The sequence below is a fragment of the Lachancea lanzarotensis genome, scaffold LALA0S01 (genome assembly GCF_000938715.1).
Source record: "Lachancea lanzarotensis genome assembly LALA0, scaffold LALA0S01, whole genome shotgun sequence".
Taxonomy (NCBI): Eukaryota; Fungi; Ascomycota; class Saccharomycetes; order Saccharomycetales; family Saccharomycetaceae; genus Lachancea; species Lachancea lanzarotensis.
The window spans coordinates 1,551,898-1,571,287 of NW_019212879.1; the positions used below are offsets into that span (position 1 = coordinate 1,551,898).

At 44.0% G+C, this 19,390-nt stretch overlaps 9 protein-coding genes across 9 annotated transcripts; 3 read left to right on the top strand and 6 right to left on the bottom strand.

Moving 5' to 3' along the window:
- Positions 1-955: 955 nt before the first annotated feature.
- CDC12 (LALA0S01e16512g1_1) lies at positions 956-2,113 on the top strand (the record flags this gene model as incomplete). The annotated part of the gene is made up of 1 exon (XM_022774868.1): positions 956-2,113. One exon carries the CDS (start codon positions 956-958, stop codon positions 2,111-2,113), a length of 1,158 nt encoding a protein of 385 aa, XP_022626922.1.
- A 216-nt stretch (positions 2,114-2,329) lies between these two features.
- On the bottom strand, positions 2,330-3,358 carry LALA0_S01e16534g (LALA0S01e16534g1_1; the record flags this gene model as incomplete). The annotated part of the gene is made up of 1 exon (XM_022774869.1): positions 2,330-3,358. The coding sequence occupies one exon, from the start codon at positions 3,356-3,358 to the stop codon at positions 2,330-2,332; it is 1,029 nt and encodes a 342-aa protein (XP_022626923.1).
- A 1,455-nt stretch (positions 3,359-4,813) lies between these two features.
- YPT35 (LALA0S01e16556g1_1) lies at positions 4,814-5,293 on the bottom strand (the record flags this gene model as incomplete). The annotated part of the gene is made up of 1 exon (XM_022774870.1): positions 4,814-5,293. The coding sequence occupies one exon, from the start codon at positions 5,291-5,293 to the stop codon at positions 4,814-4,816; it is 480 nt and encodes a 159-aa protein (XP_022626924.1).
- A 325-nt stretch (positions 5,294-5,618) lies between these two features.
- GRE3 (LALA0S01e16578g1_1) lies at positions 5,619-6,608 on the bottom strand (the record flags this gene model as incomplete). The annotated part of the gene is made up of 1 exon (XM_022774871.1): positions 5,619-6,608. One exon carries the CDS (start codon positions 6,606-6,608, stop codon positions 5,619-5,621), a length of 990 nt encoding a protein of 329 aa, XP_022626925.1.
- A 1,219-nt stretch (positions 6,609-7,827) lies between these two features.
- YPQ2 (LALA0S01e16600g1_1) lies at positions 7,828-8,685 on the bottom strand (the record flags this gene model as incomplete). The annotated part of the gene is made up of 1 exon (XM_022774872.1): positions 7,828-8,685. The coding sequence occupies one exon, from the start codon at positions 8,683-8,685 to the stop codon at positions 7,828-7,830; it is 858 nt and encodes a 285-aa protein (XP_022626926.1).
- Positions 8,686-9,000: 315 nt separating this feature from the next.
- On the bottom strand, positions 9,001-11,499 carry LALA0_S01e16622g (LALA0S01e16622g1_1; the record flags this gene model as incomplete). Its single annotated transcript, XM_022774873.1, has 1 exon — positions 9,001-11,499. One exon carries the CDS (start codon positions 11,497-11,499, stop codon positions 9,001-9,003), a length of 2,499 nt encoding a protein of 832 aa, XP_022626927.1.
- A 503-nt stretch (positions 11,500-12,002) lies between these two features.
- On the bottom strand, positions 12,003-14,636 carry KIC1 (LALA0S01e16644g1_1; the record flags this gene model as incomplete). Its single annotated transcript, XM_022774874.1, has 1 exon — positions 12,003-14,636. The coding sequence occupies one exon, from the start codon at positions 14,634-14,636 to the stop codon at positions 12,003-12,005; it is 2,634 nt and encodes an 877-aa protein (XP_022626928.1).
- Positions 14,637-15,241: 605 nt separating this feature from the next.
- On the top strand, positions 15,242-17,269 carry ATP22 (LALA0S01e16666g1_1; the record flags this gene model as incomplete). The annotated part of the gene is made up of 1 exon (XM_022774875.1): positions 15,242-17,269. One exon carries the CDS (start codon positions 15,242-15,244, stop codon positions 17,267-17,269), a length of 2,028 nt encoding a protein of 675 aa, XP_022626929.1.
- A 684-nt stretch (positions 17,270-17,953) lies between these two features.
- On the top strand, positions 17,954-18,943 carry BIG1 (LALA0S01e16688g1_1; the record flags this gene model as incomplete). Its single annotated transcript, XM_022774877.1, has 2 exons — positions 17,954-18,051; positions 18,115-18,943. The coding sequence occupies 2 exons, from the start codon at positions 17,954-17,956 to the stop codon at positions 18,941-18,943; spliced, it is 927 nt and encodes a 308-aa protein (XP_022626930.1).
- Between the last annotated feature and the right edge of the window lie 447 nt (positions 18,944-19,390).

Below are 19,390 nucleotides of genomic sequence, written 5' to 3' on the forward strand. Positions count from 1 at the left end.
TGGATTGCCCGACTTAAAAACCTGAGTTCAAATTATGATGAGCAATGTTTTCGTCGTCAGTACAAGTCTTGATGTAACGATACGCAAGGGCTCATTGAGAACACTTTGCAGCTTCAGAATATGATACAGAGTTTTCATACTGACACACTTACCGATGGCAATGTGATCCCCTTTTTGGGTCTTGTAAGGAGATCAAATCGGGATAACTGATGCTTTGAAACCACATTGTGACCTGCTGAAGGACTGCACTGGGCTCCAGCTCCAAAAGTATCAGCTTGTTCAATCATTGTCACTATTGTAATACAGATCACGTGCTGGTAACGGCCCCATTTTCCTCTCAATTACAATTTATTTTTTGGTCAGCATTGAAGGGTTACTTGATGAATCTGAGCTCATGAAGCTTCTTGAGCCATGTTACATGCCTGTCGCATTCTTACCACAGCTTGCTTCTTCCTTCGTATGGTGAGTCACGTGATCAAATATTCCAAAACAATCCCGTTCTCAAATGAAGACAACCAGAGATCACAATATTGGAAACACTCACACTTGTAAGGAAAAATTAGCCATACTCCTCCCACATATATTGATAACTTTTGTACTCCATCTGACTCGGTTTTTGAAAACGTGTCACTATGTACGAAGTAAAACATCAGAAACATCCTCAATAATCTAAGATTGGATTTTCCACTACCACTTCGAATAAGACTATCACAAGTCACATATTCACCCAGTCTAATTCCAAGTCGTTCTTTTTACGTATATCTCACAGCTCAAAAACGAATAGCTAGTCTATGATACACGTGATCACATTTCTCGAGCTTTGGCCGATCTAAAACTAAGGCTCGAAAGAATTAATTGAAAAATACATACATGTAAATAACAAATAGCCATAGATCAAAGATACTTGTTCCATTCACATAGATTGCGCCAATTGAGTATTTCCTCTTCTACTACAATGACCTCTGAAAACATTATAGTTGGTGTGTCCAACTTGCCCAATCAGCGCTTCAAAATAGTGTCCGAACAAGGTGGAACGTTCACGTTAATGGTGTGTGGTGAATCAGGTCTGGGAAAGACTACTTTTATCAACACATTATTCCAAACAACTCTTAAACATGCGGATCCACATCAACGTCGCAACCAGCCTATCAAGAGAACTGTAGAAATCGATGTTTTGCGTGCCATTCTTGAAGAAAAGAATTTCTCTCTAAGAGTCAATGTTATCGATACGCCTGGTTTTGGCGATAACGTCAACAATAACAAGTCGTGGCAAACAATTGTGGATTTCATCGACGAACAGCATGATTCTTACATGCGTCAGGAACAACAACCACATCGTGACGTGAAATTTGATCTCAGAGTTCACGCGGTATTGTATTTCATTAGACCCACAGGACACGGTCTCAAACCGCTCGATATCGAGACAATGAAGCGTATTTCCACGCGTGCCAATTTGATCCCTGTGATTGCGAAATCCGATACTTTGACTGCCAAAGAACTGCAAGAATTTAAGCTACGGATTAGACAAGTGGTGGAGGCCCAAGATATCCGCATTTTCACACCTCCATTGGACGAATCAGAATCTCCTGATCCTGCAGTCATGGAACACGCCCGGCAGCTAATTGAATCGATGCCATTTGCAGTAGTCGGCTCAGAGACCAAGTTTGACAATGGCCAAGGAACTTTGGTCCCGGCAAGAAAATACCCATGGGGGATTGTTGAAGTCGAGAATGACAATCACTGTGATTTCCGCAAACTGAGAAGTTTGTTGTTGAGAACAAACTTGCTAGATTTGATACTTTCCACGGAAGAACTCCATTACGAAGCATACAGGAAGCTACGCCTGGAAGGTTCTGGTGCTACTGATGACCAGTCTGTGCCAGTGCGTGCACCTGCAAGAAAGCTGTCACACAATCCACAATTCAAAGAAGAGGAAAATGCCTTAAAGAAATATTTCACCGACCAAGTCAAGGCAGAGGAGCAAAGGTTTAGACAATGGGAACAAAACATCGTGAATGAGAGAATCAGATTGAACGGCGATCTGGAAGATGTGCAGACAAAGGTGAAGAAATTGGAAGAACAAGTGAGATCTTTGCAATTGAAACGGCATTGAACAGGACGTACCGGTACGGGTTTAAGTAAAAATTACCAAAATCAAAATGTATAGCGCGGTCAAGAATCCTTTATTACTGCTGGAAGATTTAAAGAATTAGAGATCTTGTGTATAGAGTAGAGCTGCCAAAAGAAAACACCTCCCAAATCTATCAAAAATTGGTTTTCTGTTTCGTAATTATATCTGTACAATGTTTCGTGGTGGTAAACCACATACTTACTCCTGTTCGGCCAAGAATTTTTCGGCGTCCAAAGCAGCCATACAACCGGAACCGGCAGAAGTGACGGCTTGTCTGTATCTGGAGTCCTGAACGTCACCGGCGGCAAAGACACCGGGCACAGATGTGAGAGCGGTGCCTGGAACAGTCTTAACGTAGCCGGTGTCGTGGAGGTCAATTTGACCAGCCAAGATCGAAGTAGCTGGGGTGTGACCAATGGCGTAAAACAACCCGTTGACTGGGAGGTCTGATTCCTGGTTGGTCTTGTTGTTGAAGATTCTGAGGGCATTCAAGAATTTGCCGTCACCCTTGGCCTCACGGGCCTCGGTGTTGTACAGGATTTCGATCTTCTCATTGTTCTCGGCACGTCTTTGCATGATGGTCGAGGCACGTAGATGGTCCTTACGTACGAGCAGGAACACCTTAGAGCCATACTTGGTCAAAAACGCAGCTTCTTCGCAAGCTGAGTCTCCACCACCGATAACGGCAAGTGGCTTGTTTCTGAACAATGGCACGGCACCGTCACAGACCGCACAAGCCGAGATACCTTGTTGCCAGTAGGTTTCCTCCCCTGGCAAGTTCATGCGCTTGGCTGACGCTCCGGTGGCCAAAATGAGCGCATCGGTGGTGTGTGGCTCCGCGTCCTCGTTGAACTCGGTCCACAGCTTGAAGGGTCTGGAGCTGGTGTCCACTTTGGCGACGGTTTCGGTGATGACTTCGGTGCCAAATCTTTCAGACTGTTGTTTCATACGTTCCATGAGATCGGTACCAGACAAGCCTTCTGGGAAACCTGGGAAATTCTCGATGTCCGTGGTGGTAGTGAGCTGTCCTCCGGCAGCGACACCGTTGGCAAACATACCTTCGTACAACGTAGGCTTGATTTCTGCTCTGGCAAGGTAGATCGCTGCTGTGTGAGCTGCTGGACCGGAACCAATGATAGTAACTCTGTGATGAACCATTCTGTAGGGTGAAGAAATGTGGATGTTTTTAAGCCTTTGAAGATCTTTGAAGCTTCTGCTATTGATCATAAAGAAGAGCTAAGAAACCTTTAACTTTTCTCAAGTTCTCGAGCATAAATTTACCTGCGTATTTATACGTATCTGTCATAGGTGTTCTCGTTTTCGAGATTTCTAAGAGACCTTTACAAATCGAAGAGCTAGGCCCTTTGGGTCCGGATCCATACAATGAGCGAGAACATCGCATGGTACGGGTGTGACGCTTGGTAATGGCTGGCCCACGAAGCAAGACTAAAGCCAGGGAATGTGTAGGTAGTAGATGAGAGCGATAACAAAATTTTGGTAGCGAGGTTGGTGTGGTGCAAGTTCTAGCAGTAGAGGAGTGCGAACCAAGGATTTAGTAAACTACACATCATGTTATACGTCTGTGTCGCAACCGTACAGGATCGCCAATGAAGAACAGAGAGAATTGTGATATATGTTGTTGGGGATCTGATGAGCGAGCACTATGTATTTTAGTAAGACTCTTTTCTGAATGCTTCATTACTAGTGATTGATATTTGACCTCACCACGTGACACCTTCTTTGATTTTTCTTTGGCCAGACCCTATTATACAGCTAGCGATTACTACTAATGACATATACTGTCTTACATATGTTAAAGCGGTCTCGCCAGTCGAAATAACACAACAGGGAAAGGATATTCGAGTGTAGAAAACGGGTTTCCAGTTGTGGTTTTTTTAAAAGGGCTAAGTCTGATTGTCTCTGCATTTTGGTAGCATTCTAAGTGCGCGATTCGTGTGAAAGTGAAGAGTAAAAAGAGAAAAGATTGATCTCTGAGCCCTTTCGATGTTAGGAAAACATGAATTGGGCCGTGTAAAAACTGGACGTAAGAAAATTTGGTTGTGCACAGACTCTAGAGTAGAATCCAAAAGGTCGTCAACGGCGGTGTTTTGGGTCACGTGACAGAGTGACAGACGTCAATGCGATTTAAAGTGACAAGTATGTTCGTTGAACACACTGCCACCCACGACGACCACGGTAATGTGTGTTGTTATTGTATTTTCGCACCCATTGCGAAATGTCAAATGTTCCATCTAGAAGCCTGCCAAACACGTCTGTCACTCGCAGCCCGCATGAGACAAACAGTGCGTAGTTTCAACACCCACACACCCGCAAATCCAGTCCGTCTCTGGCCGGTGGCAAATGAACGCAATAGGAATTCGGAAACACTGGTAGTGGGAAACAAACTGGAAACAAACGGGAAACAGAAGCTTCAAAACGAAACGTGACTTTCAAACGTTTCCCGTTTGTTTCCTGTTTGTTTCCAACTACCAATGTTTCCAGAAACTTTGGCAACAAGCCTGTCATCTGCTTTTTCATGAGGATAATAATAATAACAATATATATATAATGAATGAATAGCAGCAGTACAGCCGGCTAGCGCTTGGCATGGCATGCGTTCACATCCGCGACATTATTCCCTTGCAAAATGTCTATATACACAACTGCTTAGTCGAATATTACCTACTTTTCTAGAAACCGTTTAACCAGCTCTACTGCTGCCTCTAACATCTTGTCGTTAAGTAGTAGTTGATTTAAAAACAGTTCTAGCCCTGCACGTCGCCGTGCTAGCCAGCTGCTCTGAAAATTGGCATCCTCGTAGCGCAAAGCGTCATACCAGGAGATTTTTGGTGGCAGTCCGGGCACATTAGCCCGCAAAACAAGCGGGAGCTCTCTGATTAGCCGTTCTCGAAACACCACGAAATCTGTATACCTCTTGTAGACATTGATCTTGGGACTCCCCCGTTCTGAAGGACCATTTGACGCCAAGGTGAGCTCCACTTGCCATACTGTAAACTTGTTGTTTAGGCTATTGACTATCGTACAGCCCCCCACTGTCACATTTTGAAAGTGCAAGGTCGGCACCAGGCTGTCGTCAGATGTAGGCTCGTTAATCGCCAGGTTTATGGGTTCCGGAGCCAGGAACTTAAAATCGTGCGGCATTCCACAAGCACAGACCTTCCTCCAGTAGCTGGAAACTCGACTCTAAAGCGCACCTAACATCGAACAGACCGTTTGTCTGGTCACCTATGTAGTTGAACCATTAGACGTTGGTACGTTGTAGACGATACTAACCTACTAATTAAAAGTTTATTCGTTGCAAAGCTTCGTTGATCGTGATATGTAAGAGCAGCTATTGTAGGGTACCTCAGTGACGCTCGAGTAAGTAGGTTATATAATAACGGCTACGGCATCGGGACACCGCAAAATAATCACCACTTAGCACCGCGCTACCTCTCAGTTTATTCCTCATATTTTCGTTTTATATTCAGGAGAAAACTGGGAACTTGCTGTCGAGCCATGTGAATGGGTCGTTAAAGCGGATGTCCTTGTTGAGAGAAGATATTTCGTCCAAGTCGGAGTCTGTCAGGGTAAATCTCTCGTTGATTTGGAGATTGGTGGAAAGCCTGTCCCTATTCGACGATTTTGGGATGATGGCAATGCCTCTCTGGGTGGCCCATCTCAACAAAACCTCAGAAGGCGTAGCGTCGTGGCGTCTTGCAATCTGATTGACTTTGTGGTGCTCAAAAAGCGTGGGTGTGGTCTTAGCAAGCTCGGAGTCAAGTTCGATGAACGATTGGGGTCCGAAAGACGAGTAGGCCACGACCTGGATCCCAACCTGTTTAGCGTACTCCAAGAGCTGTTCCTGCGTCAAATATGGGTGGTGTTCGATCTGCAAGGCCACAGGAGGGATCTTGGCGCCAGCAAGCAGGTCGTGAATCAATATACCACGGAAATTCGAGATTCCAATTGACTTGATGAGCCCTTCTTCCACCAAAGATTCCAATGCGCGATACGTATCCAAGATAGGCACTTTTTCCAAGCTGATGACTCCCTTCTTGGCGTCCTCGGCGCCCGTGTAGAAGCCCGGTGGGTACTTTTCCTCGAAGGGTACGTATTTGAACGCTAACGGGAAGTGAATGTAAAATAAATCCAGATAGTCAAGTCCCAAGTCCTGCAGCGTTCTCTGCAGCGCTGGCTTTACATTCTTGGGATCGTGGTAGGAATTCCACAGTTTAGACACCACGAACAGATCCTTTCTTTCTACAATGCCCTCATCTATCGCTCTCCGGATCCCTTCGCCCACTTCTTTTTCGTTTCCGTAGTCTTGCGCACCATCGAAAAGACGGTATCCCAACTTGATGGCCTCGTATACCTGTGAGGCACACACTTCGTTAGGGATTTTCCATAGCCCCAGGCCTACTAAAGGCATTTCTAACCCATTGTTGAGCTTAACTGTCTCCGAAAGGTACACCATAACGCTTTATATTCTTGATTTTTAGTTTCTGTGCTTGATTATACGGTCTGGCGAGAGAAGAGGAGGAGAAGAGGTTTATGTCAAGACCACCTCTTGTCCCTTTTATAAAGTGTGGGAACCCTTATGATGGTAAATTAATGAACCGGAGACACGGTACAACGATTGTTTAGTGAAAGAGGGAGAAAAGACAATAAGAGAGAAAGACATTACCAAGGGAAGGCTGAATACAGAGATGATAATGGAGACTTAGGATCAATAGGATGGGTATTGTACGAGTTCATTAATACCAGATGTTGGCTTCTTAAAGAGACAAATACGTGCAAATATGATGGAAAGTATTTGTCACGTGACCGTGGCTTTCAGTATGGATTCCAGAATCTTAATATTTAACGGCACCTGCAGGTACAACTTCTCGGTAGCGGTGTGCCATTGCTGACTGTTTCGAATACAACAGATTTATAAGTGTAATCACAAGTTAAAACGTCAGTATTTCTCAGTGAAACTGTTTCGTACAAGGGTACATAAATCACTTCTCAAATCGTCGATGTCTATAACCATCATATCGCAAGCCATTAAGCTGCAAACGCGTCAAAATCCAAAGCTACCTCTGTTTCCATAAGCATTTTAAAACTAGCTTTCATGTTCTCGACGACAGCCAAGTTCCCGTGCTTAATGATATGTGATTAACCGTGATATTTTAGAAGAAATTACTTGAGTCACCATTCTGTTGGAAAAGCTGATAAGCAAGTAGCCAAGTGGTTGATGCTAGGCTTTAAACTGGGTCCAAGTATGATCAAACGGTGTTACATTAAAATACTTCTACCTTTGCACGTGACAGTCATGTGTTACATGGTATTACGTACAGGACGATTAATGATAGAATGATAACATGGGAGTGTCAGTATACTCTAAGAAGCATAGGAAACATCGAACAAGGCTTGCTAGTTTCACTATCTTCTCAAAAGCCTCACAAATTCCCTGCCTGTCCTCTATCATATTTGTGAAAGTTTTTTGTCAGATGTTTAGGGAAATTCACTATTCCGGTGCATGAAAAGAGCACTCGCTTAAGGAGCACGCCTGTCCCAATAGATTCATATCGTTTCCTTTCTTCTGTTGACAAAAATTTATCCCTCTCCGCGCAAACGCCGCCGTTTTTTTGTCTATCTTTTTCCACTCTCCTAATTATTCTTCGAAAGAGCACAAGCTGTTATGCTCCTTTTTACAACAACGGTGTTGTTTCGTCGTTGCTTAGATGCGTCTCTAGCCTTCTTAAACGCATATCTTCGGCATACAACACATAATGCTGGTAAAAATAAGCAAAATCGAACAACACGGTCCCCGCACTTCCGACTATGAAGGGCAGCTCGTTCATCACAAACTCCCATTTGTTCGTCTCCTCCAGGAACTTGCAACTCGTGAAGATGCTCACATTGTAAGTAGTGTTGGCAAGTAGTGTGTTGATAAAGAGGAAGGGAGAAAGTCCATCGGTAGATTTCCGCTGGTAGTTTTTATACAACTGGGGAATTCTGGCCCCCACGTAGCACAGTGCACCAGCCCACGCCAAAACTTCACCAGCTTGAGATGCAGCGGTAGAGTTGGCGCTGGTAACACGGAAACTTTCCCCCAAAGCCATGCCTCTAACGCCCGTACTTAAGCACAATAAGCCTGCTAGCCACGATCTTTGGTTCAGGTTGGGTTCAATATGCCTATCTGAGCTTCTGCTTCTCACCAACGTTATTCTTTCTTCGGTTTCCATTCGTTCATGACCTGGTGTGGCCAGCTTATTCTCATGCAGAACTCCGTAGTAGTAATACTGACCGCAAATAAAGACATCGTTAATCAGAAAATAAATGGCTAGGATGATCTGGAAGGGTAGCTGATCTGTTAAAATCGCTCCACCAAGCGACGTGATGTCTCCTACCAGCCATGCAAGCAGAAAAAGAGGTGAAAGTCCCTCTACAGTTTTATCCACATATGTCTCAAGCACTTGGGGAATTTGAGCTATAAAGGACGTCAGAAACGAAACATAACCTGCGGCAATTGAAACTTGAGCTAGCGCACTCTGAGAACACGACATTTAAGGTCTGGAACCTGTTTTTGTAGAGGATTTGTTTGTTTCTTGATCGACTGATTACCGATATCTCGATAAATATGTGATTTCATTAATATTGAAGATAGCGTTAACCTATACCGGAGGATAAAACATCATCTCTAAGAAGGAAAAGCTGGCAATCCATTCGTAAGACGTAAATGTAATCAATACTACTATTATACAGGGCCTAAAATGGCTTTCTTATAGTGCTATTAGGCCATGGTCTATATCCGTGAAAACGCGCCGAGAATCGAAGGAATATGCAGGTGACTTGGTAAGGGCAGATAAATGGTGAATTGCCTAAAATTTCTTGTTGTAATGACGCCACTTTTTAATGAACATCTCGTAATCCAGTCCACTATCAATCGATTCCTGTGCGATGGATGGGATCCGGTATTCCTTGTCTGTCATCTCACCTAGCGACCGCAGGTCATTAAATCCAAAATGGTAGTTCAGAAGCACGTTCAGCATAAGAGATGCGAGAATTTTGTAATTCACAACAACGTGTTGAGCTTTGTAAACATCCCAAGTCTTGTCTGCAACTTTTTGTCGCACCACAGGTCGATTTTTATAACATTGACTGTTGTGAACAATAATGATATCCAAGCACCACATAAATAAGTCATGTTCCATACGCAGCAAAATATTCCACCAAGTTGTAATGTTGAGGCACTCGGAGTTGAACTCGTTTTTAAAGTCCGCACTATTCGCGATGTAGCTGGCAATGACACCACGAGTGCTCACGGTACGTACGTCCAGCTTTGAGGTGGTAACGTCGTTGAAACAAGTCATTTGTATTAAATTGACTAGTTCCCAAACTTTCTTCAGATCGAGCCCCGCGTTTTCATGCAGCAGGTGAAAGAATAGTAATTGATCGCCCGGGAGTAGGCCCCGGCTTGAAATGGACTTCATCTTCAAGAGAAGAACAACTTCTTCAAAACGCGGTAAGCGTCCAGGTGCTGGTATTGTATCAAGCAGTTTTTCTATCTCAAGTTGCTTGCCTCTTGGAAAATGCATGTGTTGCACGATATCTAAAACCTTGTCGAACGGTTCAATATACAGCTCGCTGATCATCCGTTCTTCGCTCTGGAGTAATACGTTATAAACCTCCGCACGAGTGTCGGACGATAACGGCGTCTCCCATATTATTTTTTTCAGGTCATACAACGACGATTGTCTCGTGAGTCCCCGGTCGATGAGAAGAATAGTTTTCTGTCGATTGGTTTCATCACGTATAAGCGCTTCCTCGCGTCCACGACTTCGGTCCAATTGGTCAAGAGAAGCCATACTCATTGTCTTGTTAATTTTTTCTTCATGACTCCTACGCTCCACTTCACCTTTTGGAGGCAACCATGTCGGCCGAGATGGACTACAGAGTTGTACTTTGTCTTCAGAAACCAGCTGGAGATCCTCCATCCCTTCGTCACTTGCCACTTTAAACTGCATCGGAAGTGTTTCCATTGAGTTTGTGCGCTCCCAAAGTCTACTTTGCATCAGTTTATTGGAAGAATGTTGATAAATGGATGAAAGAGCTTCGGACGTTTGCTGAAAGCCTTGGAAGTCTGATCTATCGTCGAGTCCTTGAATCGGTAGTGGTGGCATTTCGTTGTAATCAAGATACTGTCCAGATGAGTCAGAAAGTCCTGAGGTTTGCGATGATGAACGAGAGAACCCCAGCGAACGTTTGGAACGACCCTTCTTCATAGGCGGATGTGGCAATGACATCAAAAAGGAATTGGTACTATTGGATGCAACGGGAATATTCCAAATGAAATCAGCACCAACATCTGTGTCGTTTGCATAAGGACTTGAAGGTAAAGTTTCTTGCTCGTCATAATATTTCTCCTTTTGTTTGATGGAATTCTGCAACGCTGTTTTGTTTTGCTCCTTGCGCAGACGATATCTCTGCGATGGTGTCAAAGCCGACTGTTGATTGCCGTGTGTGGACTTTTGCTGATGTTGGGCCAAAGCAGATGTGGATTTCGAATACAGCTTATTGGGAACGGAATTTCGGCTGAAGTCGTTTTTTAGAGGAGATGGATGGCTAGAAGAGAAAGAAGCCTGAGTTCGAGCCATAGAGGCATTGGTAAAGACATACCTATTCTTCGGTGGCGTTTGGTTTTGAGCTTGTGACTGGCGAGTTTGTGGGAGATTTTGCTGGGTGGATGCTGAATATTCGGAGCCTCCAGTTGAAGTCAGGTCGATGGTGGACTCCCCATCGGTTTCTGTGAAGGACACTTCTTCGCTGATCCGTTTGACGTTTTCGACCGAAAGTTCGCCAATAATGGAGGACCCTCTGGAGCTATCGTTAGATGACCAAGCTGTAGAGCTTGCATTAGAAGAGAATAAATTCGAGTTCTGCGTTACAATAGAGTCATTTGACAACGGGCGTTCGTGGTTTGAAATCAGTTTTTTGCGTGACGGTGGTGGAGACATTGCTTGTTGTTGTTGCTGCTGCTGTTGTTGTTTTTGTTTTTGTTTTTGTTGTTGTTGTTGTTGCTGTTCCTGTTGTTCCTGCTGTTCTTGAGCCAAACTCATCAACACATTATCACTAGGCCTTCGAGATATACCCAATCCAATAGTCTTGCTATTTACAGCACCGTTACCACTACCCATCGCGAATGAAGGTTCTGGATACACCGTTTTCTTACTCCGCGATTTTGGTCCCTGTTGTTGCGGTTGCTGTTGTGGTTGGTGTTGGTGTGAGCCAATGGCTCTTGGCGATCCCATTTTACTCAAAGCTGTTGCCTCCTCTTCAAGTGTCTCGAGCGGGCCACCATTTTGTCCGCTTGAACTCATGTGAGAAGAGTTGTTCGAAGTAAAATACTAAAGAATCAAAGCGAGCGTAAGGTTGGTTGAAATGAGTGGAAAGTTCCCACAAGTTTTGGTACCTTATTTTTAGACCTAGGAAAACAAAAGATATACGCAATTAAGCGATATTTTTCGTTCTTATGTAAAACTTCGTAGATATTAGAACTCTCAAGAACTCGCTAAAGCTCTGGTTCTTGTGAGTACTCGTTGCCAGTACGGTGTTCGTTTCTTGACGGTACTAAATGCTGATGAAAGAATGTAATTATTGGAAACTAGAGCCCTTCGTACAGGACGATGGTTTGGGTGATGGGACGCCGACATCAACAAGCAGGAGAGCTCTTGTAAGCTTGAAATCGTGGATGGTCAGCTGGGAGATGTTTCACAGTGGTCGATATTGAGATCATTGCACTGGATGATAGCTCCTGTTAATATTCGCGATAAAGTTTTATTTTTTGATGGCACATCGCACAGCAACGTAACCACACTCAGCTTCATCCTTCTGTCTTGTTCAGGACTTCTTTGAGAGCAAACTCCATTGCAGGGAGTCCGTCCTCGAAAGTTTTTAGCAGAGAGTCCAGCTCTCGCAAAACCAGAAACTTGCGATCATGTTCTTGGTCATTGGAAACGTCGCCGGCAAGTTCATCTGAAGGATAGTCAACAAACATGTCCATCTGGAGAAACTTTGGCGGCTTCTCCATCAGCGGGCAGGCGTTCGTAGAGGTCCCGCTGGCATTGGAACCAGGGGCAATGGCATTGATGCCGGGATGGGACATCGCAGCGGGCACGGCACTTGATAAGGTGCTGACGCTTAACCCTCCAGGAGCAGCTGCGGTGGGCAGCCCCTGTGCGGGTGTGCTTGTAGAATGCTCTTGTGTTATGCTGTTATTCCTGCTGCTAGACCCAGTACTAGCGGCAGTGCTCACTTTCCGTTTATTCAGAAGATCATTACCTCTTTCGACTACAGGCGTCATAGCCACCGGCAGCGCTGAGCTCGTATTGAATCCAAATTGATTGATATTGGCATCATCGAAATTCAGGTGCGCGGATGCGGAAGAATCCAGCAATGCGTTTGGAAGTGCTGAGGTAGGGGAAGGCATTTGTAATTTTAGATTCGGATTACGACGTTTAAAGTCACGATTGATTCTTGTACGTCCGCTCTCGGTCTCATCGCCGTTCAAGGGCTTTAATAGCACGTCTGATTTATCAGTTGCAGCAGGCTTCATTGCTAGCGGCGTGGTACTCGCCGTTGAATTGGTAGCTGCGGGTTTTCCAGGTGATCCAGTCATCGATTTTGAAGGAGATGCACTCCTGATGATGGACTTATTCACGCCAGGATTGGTCGTAGGAACGGCTTGACGATGTTTATCATCGTGAGCAGCTTTCAAACCAGCGGCAGATGGATCGCGTACTAAGCCACTTCCAGTAACGGTGGGTCTTCTTTGAAGAACGGAAGCCTGTTTGTTTACAGGCGCCGAGACCGTAGAGGACCTAGGTTTCGTCACTGACGTACCAGCACCCTCTTGGCTCGAAGGCAGCTCTTCGGGAATTTCGATTTCAATTGGAGTAGGTAAGGCCGTCGCGCTTTGATGCCCCATGACGACAGGTTGGCTGAATGTTGTTTGTAACATAGGCAGCGCAGGCGTGCTCTGGCTTTGGTAAATGGGTGATTTGAAAGCGTCGGGATGCGAGGGACGTTCAGTCAATTGGGTGTTTATTCGGAGCGCTTCGTCCTGGGAGTTACCAGACACTGCCGCTCCGGTTCTTTGATATTCAGTGTCTGCTGTGCTGTCCCCATTGTCCTCAAATAGTTGCAGTAGAGCTTTTGATGCCTTCGTCTCCGACTTTTTAGCGGTATTCGCCCAGCTTTGCTTGCTCTGGTATCTTGTATTTGTGTTGTTTTGGTAAGTTGTATTGTTGTTGTTATTATTAGTTGCCTGGAGGGTAAAGTTGTTTGTTGTAACGTTCGGCGTCGCTTTGCCAATAGTTGTGTTGTGAAAGTACCTTTTATTGGATTGATAAAGGAGGTCGTCCTCTGGATATGCATAATTGAATTGTTCGTTAGGTGACGACTCTTCGGAAATTGCGTCTACATTAATATCATTCTCCATAATGTACTCGTTGGAGTTCAAAGAATCGAAATCCCATTTCATATTCAGATCATGTTCAGAGGGCGATGCATCCACTTTAATGGAGTTTCCACTATCGAGAGTCATGGATGTGGATTCGCGATGTGGCTGCTGCTCTCTGTGTAGCAAATACCGACTTATGAGCTCCTTTAGTATCGATACTGGCATGTTTTTGTTGAGCCGTATAAACTTTGTTTTCAGAAGTTCTTCCGCAGAAGATCTTTCCTTTGGATCCTCGTCTAGACATAATGCAATGATTTCCTTCAGGGCTGTAGAATGCTGACGTCCTTCCAACCGTGGAGGCTTGGACTTGGTGATGAGTTGCATTGCTCGTAGCGCTTCCACATCACAGTACGGCGGATTTCCGGTCGCTATTTCATAAATTGTGATCCCAAGCGACCAAATGTCCACTTTCGTGTCGTAATACACACCCTCCATGATAACCTCTGGAGCCATCCAATATGGGGTGCCTGCCATGGTTTGCCGCCTAATCTTGGTTTGCGAGAGTTGAGCCGCAACGCCAAAATCACACAGTTTGACATGACCATCATTGGTGATCAGTACGTTGGCGGCCTTGATGTCTCGATGTATCACACCGTCGCGGTGGATATGTACTAAGGCCGTCAAAATCTCGCGCATAATAACCCCAATGTATTGCTCACCGATTTTCCCGGGTCGCAGCAGCGTTCTCAAGGACCCACCGGCACAAAACTCCATGATAACCCACAATTTGGTGTCATTCAAATAAGAGCCGTAGTAATGCGTGATGTTTGGTACATTTTTTAACGACGACAGAAACTGGATTTCTTTCTGCACATCTTCAACCTCGTCATCAGCAGAATCCAAGTTAAGAACCTTCATAGCGCATACTTGTCGAGTCTTGATGTGGTAACCTTTGTAGACTATTCCAAACTTGCCTCGTCCTATGACCTCTGTTCGCTTGAAAAGTTGGGTAACAGACGGCCTGTTTTGGCCGCTCGAGTTTTGCGTACCATTCATCGCCATATATGAGGAGATAAATAGAGTAGCAGGCAGCTTGGAGTGGCTGCAAGTCTCTTTGTTCTGCTGCTACCGCTTCAACGATTTTCTTTCATACAAGATCTGGAATGGTAGGTTGAAATTAAGAGTACTCACTGGAAAGAGATAATGAGTACAAAAGTACTCGCGTCACCTGTCAAATTTAAAGTTGGTAAATAGGCCACTGAGCTTGACAATTGTTTGTTAAGTAGAGCCTAGACGCTCTCTTATGGAATGTGAGGTCCTCTGGTGAATTTCAAAGGATGGAATCCTCCTTTATCTCAGTCATTTGTACCTATTTTTCTTCACACTTTCAAGATGTTCTTAAGATGCCTCTTTGAATATCCAAAAGCTTAACATCCATCACCAAAATACTTAAACGTTCTGAACTACGTATGCACATCATGACACTTGAAAGGAGAGGTCGTCATACGGCTTTTTGAAGGATCTTTAATTTCGTACTAAATGACCTATCTCATCGATCTTTCGATATCAATAAATGTCAATCATGTGTGAGATGAGCTCGATCCAACAAGCTTGCCGATTCTTAGCATCCAGCTGAAACTGGTCAACTTGTTATCAAATCCATGCTTTCTAGACATGGTAGTACTGTGGTGCGATTTCGTCGTATAAATTCGTGGAGATGGATTGGCCCTCGAGACTTTCATTTTGATCTGACACAACACCAACCTAGAGATGTAGTCACGTATGTGAACTCTCAGCTGGCGAAAAGAGAGGTCGATGGGCTAAAAACGCTGAAAAATAAGCTTGAAAGACATTTACAGAGAGACTATAAGAAATTTGTCGCAGAAATGAGACTCGCAAACGTCCTACAATCAGATATAGTTCAGATGATTTTCTTCCAAAGCGCTGGGCCACGACAATACAAGGCATTTGTGGCCAGTATTCATGCCGTTCTTGACAGTGAAGCATCTGTGGAACAGAAAAAGTCTCAGTTGTACACTTTGGTGGAACTCCAGGGTTCTTTGTATCCACAATTGGCCCGCGAAAACGGAATACTGGCACCCGGCTGTTTTCATGAATGGTTTTGGGCCCATCTAGATAGGTCTGAAACCTTTAAACATTTTCATTTTTTGATCGAAAATAATGTGCTTCTAGGGTCCCGTCCAGCTCATCGCTTTTTGGTTAGGCTACTCAAAGGGTCACAAATTGAACAGCAGTTAGCATCATTTCAAATATTCCTGAACAGCCCGCTTCATCATAGCGAATATCAAAAAAGGCTCACAACACTATACACTTTTGCTCAAATCAACATGATCACAGATGCTGTGCTGTCAAAAAAAGACTTAAGGCATACAAAGGTGTATTTCACCGCGCTCTTAGATCGATTGGAATCATGGGAACTGAACAATCCTGGACTTACACAGGAAAAACGCGTTGCTTTTTTTGTGAAATTCACGAATACGTTATCAAAATATCTCAAAGAGTCTGGCAACTTCGACATGTTTCAAAGTACTTTTAAACTTATCTTGGGACTTATTCAGAGTCAGAACCTTGATATCAGATTACTGCATAAGCCATTCCTCTTAGCCATCTCATGGTTACGAAAACTCAACAAACCTTCACAGGCACTCAAACTCATATCCTTAGCACAGGAATTAAGTCTACAGTCAAGTTTCAAATTCAAGCAGAGTCTTATCGGTGAGTTGGTCTCGACGCTGCGAAGTTTTAATGATCCAAAAATGACGCTGAGCTATGTAGCTACGGTTTACCGTAATCCTGGCACCATAAAATTACTAAATGAGCTAGGACTTTGGGGGCTTCTGCACCACGGTTCAATACACCAACTTCAGCCATCTCAATTAGAAGCAGACGCAAAGAGTTTAATGGTACAAAAATCAGAGGTCTCCCACTTTCTCACGAAGAACCTCATTCCCAACGCTGTTGTGATGACAGAACTCTATCGCGTAACATTGCACTTTATGCAAAATACAACGAGCTCTATGGAATTCAAACAACTCATTATTACTCTTTATCAGCACTACAAAAGAACTTTCGAACAGACTCCGCAATACTTCATATACCCTGACTGTGGTATTCTAAACGTGTTGATATACCACCTCCGTTTTTCTCTAAAAGAGGACCGATTGGCATACCAGATACTTGAGGACTTTTTCAAAACTGAGCCGCATATATCCTGCACAAGAGGCTCGCCTTTTGGTTTGGCCATGTACCAAAACAACACCATAACCAAAACAGAACTTTCATCGCTATTTGTGTTAATGGATCGAAACCACTTGAAGTTGGACTTTAAGACCATATGTGCAATGGTCTTTTATCATCTGCGAGCCGGACAAGTTGACGATGCACATTCATGGTACATAAAGTTGACGTCTACAGGTTTCCCCATTTCGCATAAGCTACTAATCAAGCGAGCGGTTGAATATGGCTGGGAGCTACCGGAAAATACGGACACTTCCTTTTTGGAAGAAGCAAACGAAAATACAATTGACACGGTTAACACGGTTGAAGGGCTTGAAGATTTGGTTACCGATGACTTAATGGAGGAAGAAATTGACGTAACGTCGGCTTTTGCAGAAGAGCTCGTGAATTCATTGAGTTCTTTCAAAATGCAGAAGAATGCAGGATCTTGAGATAAACAAATTAAGATCTTTTGCGCAGGAATCTTGGTGCAATGATGCATTGATTTAGTGTATGGGAAGGAAGAGAAACGTTCCCGAAACTTCACGTCAAGACCAACGCCATCGAATAAGACGCTTAAATTTAATAGTTTTAAGGGCAAAATCTAATAGGTCACTCCCTACAGAAATACGGCCTACAAATTTTCTCGCATGGTGGGAATGTGGTATGGCGTGTGATGTCACGAATATTAATTCGGCGGTTCAGTGTTTATGGCATATTCTGTAGTGCTGTGGTGACCATCTAGTCATCTGACAAGGCTTTCTTCCTCTCTTCCATTGCAGTTTTCGAGGTCCGCAGGCGGATCTCGTTATAGCTGTCGCGTTTCCATACAGATGGTGGAGAGATAGACGGGATTCAATTCAAATAACTGAGCCCTCGCGTCCATTAACGTCATAGTTAGATACAAAAACTCAACTGATCTTCCAAACAACTGACCATTGATCAATCGACAGAATTTCATCGAAAGTCTTCTTTCGATGCTTTGACCTGTTCTTGACTTAAGTTTTTATATATTTTAGGCCTGTCATCATGGCCCATGTCAAGTTCTACATGTCTAATATCATCATCGTCAATACCGCCAAAACAACTTTTATATCAATATCGGTAGTTAACATCTCTATTTCAATAGACAAGTTATGAGACTCTTTACGTTACGCAACCTTGCGTTTCTGGGGACGTTGATCTCTTCGTCATTGCAAGAGTCTGTTCCAGCTGTGCTTTCCAGCCATCAATTGTATGTTCTCAATATTGTTCTTAGCAGATTGAGTATTTGCCAACTAACATGATTTGAACTTAGAACGTCCGGGCTCTTGAAGTACCAAGAAGATTATGACAGTGCTAATGTGCTGCCACAGGAACTCTTTCTCGAAATCGCAGAGAAGTTCATCTCAGGAAGTCGCTCTGATGCCTACTTGTTCATAAACATACCTGGACTACGGGCTTCGGATTTCAGTGACCACCGAGAGCAGCTGAAAACAATTGAGAAATACCTGGAAACAAGCTCTACAGCCCTTAGGTTTGAAAATCTGGAGATAGAGCAAGAATGGGAAGAAGTTTTCGACAAATTAGTCTCTTACACAGAGGAAGAATGGGATATTACAGACCGTATTGAGCTGTGGAGCGATCACATCGATGCATTCGAACGCTACATAGATTGGCGTCCCAGAACTGTTCGCATTGAATTTGAACAAGCACCGGCTGGAAATAGGGCAGGATTTTTTGCCTACTGCGATCGAACCATTAAACATGTACTGGGGCAAATACCCTCGTCGGACACCAAAATTGTTCTGACTTCGCGGACAGGAAACACTGAAGAAACTGAGTCACCAACCCGTATTTTTTCTGACATCTTCGAAGATCCTCAGAAGAAGACCGATATCGAGAAAAACAAACACACCGTACAGAAAAAGCATGAACTGAATACGCCCCATCCCAGGTTCACCGGAATGGTTGATTCTCGTCTCAGCCTTGTTGATCCCGCTTTTCTAAAGCAGCACGGCACAACCATAAAAATGATTATAATCTCTTCGCTAACGTATGCAGTTGCTCAGCTGATACTTTGGAACAGAACCAAAGGCCATACTCGACTACGCCAAAAAGTTGCAGAACAGAAGAAAAATCAGTAGCCGAAATATTCTTTGATTTGAATGATGGAACGACATTTTTGGTGTTCTCAGAATTTTGTCTCAAAATTGAGCATCGCTTGCTGCTCTAATTCAAATTACAATCGCGTAAGAAGGTATTGAGTTCATAATCACCACACGAGATGATTCGCTGTCATCACTGGACAACCAAATTTCACTAGCGACCGCAACGACTTTGCAGACGTTACATTTCCGTCGTGAACTTAGGAACTCCAAAAAAGACATCAATTCAAAGAACTGGTAACAATTGATAGCAACTGGTGACAACGGGCTATCCTAACGCTAGCCGACAACTGTTCTGTCATTGACTGTTGCCAACGACACTCTAGTCATTTACGACGGAAAACGGCCCTCACTGTTATTTTAATGGGTTAGATTCCTAACGGCTGAGTGAATGAAAGAGTAGTTAGGAGAGTTCCCAATCCAGCA